This window comes from Corylus avellana, chromosome ca8, assembly GCF_901000735.1.
Source record: "Corylus avellana chromosome ca8, CavTom2PMs-1.0".
Classification (NCBI taxonomy): Eukaryota; Viridiplantae; Streptophyta; class Magnoliopsida; order Fagales; family Betulaceae; genus Corylus; species Corylus avellana.
This window is the reverse complement of record NC_081548.1, coordinates 1,714,800-1,726,426: the sequence shown is the minus strand read 5'-3', so window position 1 is coordinate 1,726,426 and position 11,627 is coordinate 1,714,800. Positions and strand designations below refer to the sequence as shown.

The window sequence follows — 11,627 nt, the reverse complement described above, 5'->3', positions numbered from 1 at the left end:
AAAAAAAAAAAAAAAAAAAAAAAATTAGGTAAACCGGAAAGAAAGTACTTAACTAGTTTGCACAATATAATGGATTTTAGTGGGCCATGCAAATGTTCCGCTTTGTTAACCTGGAATGGAATTGGGGGCAAATGCAATTAAATCTATTCTTTGCGTTGTAGGCAAGTAAACGCATAAAATCTTTGAAAAAACTATCTAATATTTTGTTTCTAAAAAAAAGAAAAAAGAAAAAAACACACACACATAGGTAAACCGGAAAGAAGGTACTTAATTAGTTTGCAGAAAATAGTGGGATTTGAGTGGGCGGGCCATGCAAATTAAATGTTCCACTTTATTCACACCTGGAATGGAATTGGTGGCAATTAATGCAATTAAATCTATTCTTTGCGTTAATTGTAGGCAAGTGAACGCCAAAGGTTATTATTCCAATTAAAGTAGAAACAAATAAATAAATATTGAATGGATCGAGCAATTCAATTCCCTCGGCCCTCCACTACTACAACACCACCAAACCAAACCAAACCAAACCAAACCAAACAGCAGCCTTTCCAATTCCAACAAATAATACTAATAACCACTTCCATCTTCAAATCTATACTACTACCTCCTCCTACTACTACTACTCGGATCCTCATTATTATTTCCTAATTTCACTCGATCATCCATATATATATATATATATATGGAGAAGAAGCGCATGAGCATCATCGAAGATTTGCTAAGGAAGGGATATTATTATGATGCAGAGGTGTACGCAACATGGTTGGGGGAAGGTGAGGAAGCTGTTTGTAGGACGTGCCGGAAACCGATATTGGGTGCCACTTTTACACTCGAGAGTACAGATGAGATGTACTTTCACATATCATGCCTCAATAATGTACCCACAAATCACAAAGCCCTTTTGTTACACTTCGGCCTGCGGAATCATGATCCCTTCATCTTCACAGAAGAAGTGAAAAATGATGGCAAGGAGGACGTTAACCTTGTTTGCTTCGGCTGTGAGAAGCCAGTATCTGGTGCCGGATACAAATGCTCCACCTCCGATTGCAATTTACTCCTCCATAAATCATGCCTTGAGCTGCCTCCCCAAATACAACAACACCCCTTCCACCACTCAAACCACACCCTTTATCTTGTCGAGCCACAGGAAAAACTTTGTAATGCTTGCGGTAAAAACTGCAATGCATACCCCTTTTACCAATGCAGTGAGTGCGATTTCAATCTTGATTTCACATGTGCTACCCGCTCGCAAATTAATTACACTGATTGCCAACACACATTCATCTCCTTATTTCAACAAATCCAATTTACTTGTCATGCTTGTGGTGAGGAAGGCAAAGAGTTCGCCTCACAATGTAGCATTTGCCAACTCTTGATCCATAGCAAATGTACTGGATTTTCACGCATTATTCAAATTACAAGCCATGATCACTCCCTTACTCTCACATATTCTCTTCATCAAGTCAAAGAGCACAACCGTCTTTTTTGTAAACTCTGCTATCAAAAGGTGAAGGCTGAATATGCAGCTTATTTTTGTCAGGAATGCAGTTATGTGGTCCACTTAGCCTGTGCATTTAAATATAAAAAAGCTGTACATTTTACGTGGTTGCCTGAAGAATCTGTTGATTTAGCAACTACTGTTAAGGAGGTTGAAGGGGTTCAGGAGATGCGACATTTTGGCCATCAACATGATTTAATTCTTAGCAACGAGGAGCTCACGAAGGATGAGCTATGTGATGGTTGTATGGAATTAATCTCCACCCCATTTTACAGTTGTACACAATGCAATTTCTTTCTCCACGGTAGATGTGCTCAACTACCAAGAAAAAAGCAACACCTACTTCACCAACACCAGCTCACCCTCTCACAAGGACCCTCCTTTGGTAAATTGTTCTGTTGTGATGCTTGTGAACGTCTCAATGGTGGATTCACCTATAGATGTGACGCGTGTCGTTTCAACCTTGACCTTCAATGTTGTTCAATTCCGGAAACTCTGAGACACAAAGGTCACGAACACTCCCTCTTCCTTGCTATTAATTCTAATAGAAAATGTCATGTTTGTAATTTCACTTCTAACGTGAAACCCGGCATATTTGTATGCACTGATTGCGATTTTGCCTTGGGTTTCGAATGTGCAACTCTTCCGCTCGTAGCTAGACACAAAGATGACGATCATCTCCTCAAGCTCACCTACAGTGCTGAAGCTCATTGTAAAGAATACTATTGTTTAATTTGCGAAAAAGAAAGAGATCCCAAACAATGGTTCTATTATTGTGCCGAATGCGACTTCCCTGCTCATTCCCAATGCGTTTTAGGAAAATATCCATACATTAAGTTTGGAAGTACTTTCACATTCGAAGGTGGTCACGAGCTCTCTCTCACTTTGGTCCCAAAGATTGAGTCCTCTTTTCTATGTAACAGATGTGAGAAGACGACTTTTGATGGCATTGGCGTAAAAGACACTCGATACGAATTAAATTGGAACTTATGTCATCTGTGTTTCTTAGAAATAGTAAAGTTGAACCGGTGATAGTTGAGAAAGTCACCTTGAGGATTTGTTATATGAAAAAAAGAATTTGGTCAATAAATTGCCAATTTGTATTGTATATTGTGTTTATGCATACCGAGTTTGTTAATGCATGATATTAATGGGAAGGTTGTTTCTCTTGATCATCAGTGTATGTACGTAGCTTCAAAATAGTACTTGTCACAGGTCAATGACCATTTACACCTTTGAATACTTGTTTAAGCTAAAGTTTTTCTTCTTCTTCTTTTTTTAATATATATATAAAATTTAAACCCGTCTCTATTTGATTATCGTTTTTATTTGTAACTTGACTAAATTTTTTTCTATATCATGTGATTCAAAAAGTAAAAGATTGGACTCTTAGATATGGAGCCAAAAATGTCCTTAATTTGTATTATAAAAGATTGGGATTCCTTATTATTATTCAACAATCATTACAAATATTGTTAACAAAAAAAAAAACAAAACAAAACCAACCGTTTGCTAGAAACACATACACATGTCCAACAATAGCAACATGCTACAGCCACGTACACAGCTATGTGTCCAAGAACTTGATTGTGAGTGGTTGTCGTTCCTCGTCCAATGTACTCGGCATTTCAGTTGAGTCCATGTATTATCCAAGTTGCAGAATATCAATGGAAAGGCAATTCATTTGTCAAATTGCATCAAAAGTTGTTGGGCTTACATTAATTTGTCAAATTTAGCAACTCGGGGGATTAACATTGTGATGAAGCAAGAGAGTGTAAATATTGCCAACAAAACTGGTTATAACGGCCCATAGTGTGATTTTTTGGTTCCTAACTCGACCGTGGGTTGTTGTCATTCATGGTAATTTTTTTTTCATTTAATTAATACTAGTACTTCCCATATAGTGTGGGCTCAAACTCCACCTCAATGAATGAGACTAATATGTAACATATTGATTTGAAATGTGAGGTGAATTAAAAAAAAAAAAAAAGAAGAGAAAATGTTATACTAATTTAATATCTTAACAAAGTAAAATTTAGCATTGTGAAAAGAAATCAGCAATCAAAATTAAAATATATTTTCACCTCCTCAATGAATATGTTTACGTAGCTTACAAGTTAGAAGTTAGAATTTATTACTAACTTTATATGCAAGTTATTTCTTTCTTTTTCTTTTTCTTCTTCAACTCGACAAAGAAAAATTTAGAACCATGAAAAGAAAGAAGTAATTAATCAAAATTAGAATATTCCATTACCTCCTCACAAGATATGTTTACTTAGCTTACAAGTTAGAAGTGATAATTTATTACTAACTTCATATATAAGTTATTTCTTTCTTTTTCTTTTTCAACTCGACAAAAAAAATTTAGAACTATGAAAAGAAAGAAGTAATGAATCAAAATTAGAATGCTCTAAAAAAGTGAGGCCGTTAGGAATGCTGTATAATCAAAAGTACATTATTTGCAGCCTCACCAAAATCACTTTTTGGTTATTTTGGTGAGGCAATTTAGTGAAAATGCTTAAAAAGTTTCATTTTCAGCCTCACCACTTTGATGGAAAAAAAAAAGAAAAAAAAAGTGAGTAAACAGTACTCAATATTAAACTCACTATTAATATTGAGTACTATTCACTCACCAATTGAATAAAAAAATAGTTTGTCTCTCCCCCTTTTTCTTTTTGGTTTTTCTCTCCTCCTTTAACAGTGAAAGAAAGAATAAACAAAAATTTGAAAAAGAATATTTAAATGGAATAGTGAAAGTGAATTGTTAAAATAGTGAGGCTATTGGGAATGCTATAAAAAAGTGAGAAGTTAAAATAGAAAAAAAAAATGTACTTTTGATTATTTTGGTGAGTAAAATTTGATGAAATTGCTAATAATGCTTACAAAATATGTTTTTGTAGCTTACAAGTTCAAAGTTAGAATTTATTACTTACTGCATCTCCAAATTATTTCTTTTTCTTTTTCTTTTTCTTTTTTCTTTTCTTGAGTACTGGGCTATGCAACTCTTTTTTCTTTTTTCTTTTTTTCACATGAAGTTACTTATCACAAAGAATTGGAATTTGGGCATTTCAAATATTTTGCTTTTAAGTCAAAAGAGGTGGTAGGATATTATACCTTACCACCTACCTCCTTTTTTTTAATTTTAATTTTATTTTTATTTTTTCAAATTGGGTTGAAGAAATGAGTTTGTTAAATTAATATTTGTCATTTGAACGTGTGTGCGTATATATATATTAGGGTATCCTAGTTTCACCTATGGTCCGAAAGAGTACCTTGGGCTTCCCACACCTAAGATGTGGGCTACCAAGCATAGAGACCTCATATAGGATCTACTAGACTAATCCCCTAGCTTAATACCTCCTCAACTAGAGATATTAAGCATTGAGAGATGGGCTTTGCCCAAGTGGAGTGGCCCCAAAGGAAAGGTAGCACTCAAAGGGATTAGTACTTAAGACCTTGGGATCCTCAAGGAGTAACTCAATCGGCTGTGGATCACGCCTAATGAAGTGGAGTTCACTAGTTCGAATCCTCTCTCTCCCTTCCCTTGTATGGACAATGAAGTGGAGTTCACTAGTTCGAATCCTCTCTCCCTCTTCCCTTGTGTGAACATGTCAAAACAAAAAAAAACAAAAAAAACAAAAAAAACTTGAGACCTTGAGAGCACACCCCAAAAATTATATTTCTCACATGCATTTTAAGAATTATATTAATTCTAAATATGCACTTGAGAATCACATTCTATAAAATATAACTACATTTATAGCTGCTCATCGTTTTATTTTATATATCTACATTCATCTTCACATAAGTCAAATTATATCATCTTTTTTCACATAACCTACTTGAAAAATACATCTTATGTACAGAACTTGCGATTCATAGGCTATGTTGGAACCTATATGGATAAGATCTCAATTTCAAGTTAAATAGAGAGTCAAAATGAAGAAGATTCATTTTATGGTTTTAATTAAATTTCACATATTTAATAGTGTATATGTACACCATATATTAAAATAAAAAATCATAAATACAAAAACTACACTTTGATGTATATAATCGTTTCTTTCGTATACCTTTGTCTTTTTACTGAGAGCATAAAATTCACATTGCTAAAAATATTTCTTTGTATAAACCGTTCTTTCATATACAGTATTTTTTCTTAACATTTCTTTCCTAAATACTTTATTTCATGGAAAACATTTGTTAATCAGCTACAACTAGTAGGCCCAAGCCCAACCCTCCCTCCGGCAACATTACACACCAAAATAAAAGTATAACTTACTTAAAATATGTCACGTTAGTCGGTATTATATGAGTGTGATAAATGAGTATGAAGAGTAACATTGCTTGTCACGTAACCGTCCATGTTTATAAACTGACGTACCAGTTATTACGTCAACAACTGAAATTTGAATTATTACGTGCCAGTTTCTTTCAAGTTTGTTTTTTTAACACATGGTTTAATTAGTTTGGGCCCACGACCAAGCCCACTAGACATATCATATATTTTAATAGGCCGACTTTGGTAAATGACGGTCAATGTTTTATTTTTACTTTTATTTTCCTTTTTCTTTCTGTTTGATAAGGCAATAGAGCTCAATATAAACTTTAGCAAAATGCTTTGCAAACAGAAAACTTGTACTGAAGTTAATATAAAGTAAAGATCTCCCCCTCCCCTGCTGTGCGGCGCCGCCTCTTGTACTCTGCTCATAATTCAAAGGGTGGCACATTTAAATTTAAATTTATTAAATGGATATAAAAATATAAGCTTCCATCATTTAAATTTATATATATATTTTTTAAAAAATTTAAATTTAAACTGGGGAAGTTTTGGTAATAAATTTAATTTCTAGGCGCAGCTGGAGGATCTGGCCAACAAAGATGCTAATTTTGTGCCTGTTGTCTCCCCTGATGGGAATGAAGATTTTGGTTCAAGTGAGCAGCAGCATCCCACCAGTGTGCCTCTTGTCTCCTCTGAACCCAATGAAGATGTTGGTTCAAGTGAGCAGCAGCATCCGAGTCAATCCGGACCTGCAGCCCCCTTCCCTATCAGACGCATAGATTTTGGACCATTTGCTCCTTCAGCTTTCAAAAAGTAGTGAACTTGAATAACGAGACTAGCATACATACAATTCTCATTTGTTGTAAATATTGAATAAAAAAGAATTCTGGGCATACACAATTGTTATCATGAATGCGTTTTGGGGCAAGTTTTGCTTTATCCATTTGCTATGTGAACTTGATGGGATTCAGACTACGTTTAGTGCTTCGTCTGACTTAGATGTTGTTATTGATTGGGAAAGAAGATAACAACTATACGGGCTCCAAATCATGACTTATATGTTGTTATTGATTTTTAGGAGATTGTACCTGAACTATTTTAAAACTCAATTAAGAATAATATCCAAATTAAACACTTATGCTTTATGTAAAAACTCCAAACTCAACTGGGGTAATTAGAATTTGCTGTTTGTATGCTTTGAAACTATCCAAGAAGAGTTTTTTTATCACTTTAATAAGAGTAATTGAAGGAAAAGTTTGGGAGATTAATAAGTTTGTTAAGTTGCTGAATGTGTATTGTCTGCCATCCCTCTATTTTGGAACTAGTGCATCTTGTGTTGGCACTGATTTCAATTGCTCGATCGTGTTTGCATAATTATGGGGACCCAAATCAATGCTGAAGATTATGATCCCAGAATGAGCTTTTTGCTTTAGATTTTAGGTTCTGATATCAAAGCTTCCAAGTTTAACAAGCATACTTTGATGATATCCTTTCTTTACTTCACTTATCTCATTCTTTTTTCTGCCTTATTTTGCTTTTCTTTTGTTTGGATGTTGGCTCTCTGGAGTAGACATAAATACGCAGCAGGTTGTGTAGATAATTCTTATGTATTTCTTTTCCTTCTCCTTTTTATTTTTTCTGCTTGAGGGAGGGATGGAGGGAGCAAGAGAGTAAGAAAAAAAGAGAGATGGAGGGAGATTATTAGTGGTTGCTAGACTTCTCTGGATAGCTCTACTTTTCCTACATCTTTGGATAAGGGAAAGAGTAAAATGGGGGAAGAGGAGGAGGGGTTGATGAGAGGGTTTTTCCCTACTTTATGAATCCTCTCATTTGGAATGTGAGGGCTTTAAATCACCCCTCTAAATAAAGGGAGGTTAAACTTCATAAGATTGGTTTAGTGTGCTTGACTGAGACTAGGGTAAAGGAAACTAAAGCTGATTTGATCAAAAATGCAATTGTTCCAGATTGGAGCTTTGTTGTTGACTAAGAGAAGCATGTCCTGGGCAGAATTTGGATTTGTTGGAATAAATATGAGTTTGATGTTACTGTCCTTGATACGGGTCGCAATTCTAGGCACTCTCTAATAGGACCGGTTCACTCACAAAAAAAAAGGGTTCAAGACACGTGTCGCAATTCTACGCATTCTCTAAGCCAAAACTTGACTTATATATATATATATATATATATATATATATATATATGATAACTTAACCACACACTTATAACAAGTATTGTTTTCTTTAAAGTTTCGCGTGTAAATTTTATATATACATACAACTTTAAGAGGGAGTTAGGAAATATAATTAGTTTTAAACGAACATAATATTTCTCAGACCATCTATATTGCCAACACCATCATACCATGTCAACCAATATTTTGAATATGAAGACAATGATGAGAAAGAAAAACAAATATTTCATTCTTCAAAGTTAGCGCTGGTTTATCTTTAACACCAATAAAATCAAAAAATTAAGTGTTCTTGTATAAAACTATCTTTGTCAACAAATATTAATAAAAAATGGTCATTTGTTCTCTCTTAAACTCATCTCATGCTTCATCAATAGTAATACAAAATTTTGAATCACCAATTTCTTTATGAATTGCAGTTAGTACCATCATATATTGCACATGTAAAATCTAATTTATGTTCATGAGATGAAGTATATTTAGCATTTTGTTAAGCATCATCTAAGACAATTTCAACTACTTTCTTGTTGTACATGGATATAAGTTTTATCAACCGAATGAAATTGTCACGCTTTTTTAAGTCGAGACCGATCCCTAAGAGTACATCCTTGTGATGTTAAATACCGAATCCAATCGATTGAATTCTTCAATCACAATCGAAGAATATATAAAACATGAAGCTAGCTTTTTAAGGCATATATATATATATGGCAACGGCAGAGCAGAGAGATGAGATCAGTAGGGAATGAGCTTCTAAAGCTGGTGATCTTCTATATTCTTATAGCTCGGATACTGCCACCTAACTCCTTGCTCTCCGTCCACGGGATGGACTCCTCAAGTCCATATATAGTATTTATTCCTACTAATACTTATTAAAAAATGATTTTTAAATATATAATAGGGATCAGATTAAAATGATTTTACTTGCTAAAATCTCATCAACATATATATTTTTCTTTAGCTCTTTATCAATCTTGCATTTTACAATTTGAAACAAAGAAAAAAAAAACATCATATTCCCCCTCATGCCAGCACTTAAAGATGGATATAATTTTCCTCCAAATTAAGTTGGAGAAATTTTTTTCAATTTAATTTATTAAATTTGAATATGTCTTTAGAGCATGTGATCCTAACATGCAATTCTTAAAATGTATGTGAGAAATATATCTTCTTTTTCCGAATAACTTGGATATTGCAAATTTAGTGTTAGTTTGAGCCTTGGGGGTGTAATATTTCCCGAATAACTTGGACATAAATTTCCTACAATCAGGTTTATTTCCTACAAAAAAGCATTTAAAAGCAACACATGTTATTTAAGCTTATAAAAAATTATGTGAGAAGCACATGCTATTAAAAAAAATACATGTTTTTCACACGCTAAGGATACGTCACTTTTAAAAGCGATTTTTTAGAAAATTTATGTCCAACTTGAAAAGCGTTAAATCACCACTTGTTTAAAATTCTTAGTTAACTTAAGAATAAATGATGAATTTTTTTCATTCAATTAATATTGTAACACTCTCTTTCGGTTATAGCTAGGTTCAAACATTGCCTCAATATGTGAAATGTAAGGTAAGTTATAAAAAGAAGGCTAAACTACTAGAAAATAATAAATTTAATATCTTAATTAACAAAAGTAAAATTTAGAATTGTGAAACGAAATAAGCAACAAAAATCAGAATAACAAGCTATAATTTATTACTTACTAGTTAGAAATTGATCATAGTGATATAATAGTAGGGACTCTTTAAGTGTAATGGGTGTATTAGGTTAGTGGGCCAAAGCCCTTTGGTGAGTAAGGCCCAAATAGTTAGGCTTGAGTTTAGGGCTAGCTCTATATAAGATTCGTAATCAAATTGTATAAGGCGTGAAAAGGATTATTCAGTAAAAGGTTTCTTGGAGATTAACTGTTCTCAAATCAGCCTCGGAGATTCTTGGGCTTCTTGAAGTGCCCATTCCTAATTACCATCCAATCTTTCATATTCAGTCATTCTATCCATTCCATTATCCATTCAATTAATATCTGAAATTCCATATAGGAACTAGAAAATCTGTTACACATATTTGAGTTTAGAGTATAAACGAAACATAGAAACGCCAACACCTTCAATGTAAAAATCTGTCATGATCAGCCCAAAAAAGTTGAAGTAATTGAACGATTTGGGACCAAAGCTTACCACTTTAACTCTGTCCAACTTCCCTCCTATTATTCCAACTGAATTTGGTTTCAATGAAATCAATTATTATCAAATTGTTTAGGGTATTTGGTTTCAATTGTTACTGGGTACTGATATAGTTTGTGAATTTTGGATCAAATTTCGGTTACAAATAGTGTGTAGAGTAGTGATATGGTTGAATTCTTGTTTCTCATAATTATTCTTTTCCAATTTCTAAGGATTTACATCATCAGCACTTACTCTGTATTTCAAGATCTTGTTTTTCAGAGTGTCAATAAAGTGAAAATGAATTTTTAAACTGAAAGATATGAAACTTTATTTTTTATTTTTTATTTTATTTTAATTTTTTTTTTATCATCTATAGTTTTAAGAACTTAAACCCACCTATATGCGCGAATGTAAAAAGAAAAAGTCCCACATTGGAAAGATGTAAGAAGTGTGAATGGTTATATAATATTGTTAGATCCAAACTAATAAGCTTAAGATTTTGGATCGTGTGGTGTCTCAACATGCAATATTCTAAACTCACTAAAAAAAAAAATACTCCCCATTGTATCAATCTACTTAACAAGGTCAAAGGAAACTTTTGACACATAATAAAAGAGTTGTTGTTGGTTGTTGTTGGTTAAATAATTTCTCTAGACATTCATATATATGCTATTTAGTATAAAGGATTTTCCTTGAAAGTAGTTAATTTAATCATCAACATTTTAACACAACATCTCATGGCTTGTGAGCTCAAACTCCTTTTAATAAGTGAAGCATAACAATTAGCCTAGAATCGGCTGGTTGTTGATTGTTTTTCCAAGCTTGTTGTTGAGTTATCGTAAAAAATTTGGAGCTTCAAATCTAGAGGTAAAAACCCCAACAAATTAGTTAAAAATACTGTTCTTTATCAAACCACCTTAATGGTTTGTTTAGGTAGTTTGAAAAGTAATGGTCAATTTGCTCGATCATTATCATCATTGATAAAATTTTGTGTATAGGGAATTATGACGATGACCTCCCTGATCTTCCCAAGCCTTTCTGGAGATATCCAATTTCTTACATCAATTATATGTGGGACATGGGCAATACAGCTAGTTTAACTAAATTACATGTTTCATATCTTCAACCTTACAATTGGTATGACTCTTAGGATTCATTTTCCAGTCACACATGCAAGATTAGAGCATGCTATATATATATATTCAGCTCAATGAATAACTTATTCAAAAATCTTAGATTGAAAATGCAACCACCATATATATGGAAAGTTATGTTTGAAGCAATGTACAAAAAATGCAGCAATATTAATTCCATGCAGAACCTTATAACATAAAGATCATATAAAGTCATTAATAATCATAGGCATTGGATTCAGCTAGCATGTTTATACTGAAAAATGCAGAAGGGAGCATACAAGAATAATATGATTGGCCTTGAGTTTGATTCTTCTGTACCTAGGGGCCCAAAAATAAAAGGGGAAATTATCCTCAAGCA

At 33.2% G+C, this 11,627-nt stretch overlaps 1 protein-coding gene across 1 annotated transcript; it reads left to right on the top strand.

Annotated features, from left to right (window-relative positions):
• Nucleotides 1–697: 697 nt before the first annotated feature.
• Nucleotides 698–6,597, top strand: LOC132189510 (uncharacterized). Its single transcript, XM_059604252.1, has 2 exons — nucleotides 698–2,056; nucleotides 6,352–6,597. Exons 1-2 carry the CDS (start codon nucleotides 698–700, stop codon nucleotides 6,595–6,597), a joined length of 1,605 nt encoding a protein of 534 aa, XP_059460235.1.
• Nucleotides 6,598–11,627: the final 5,030 nt, after the last annotated feature.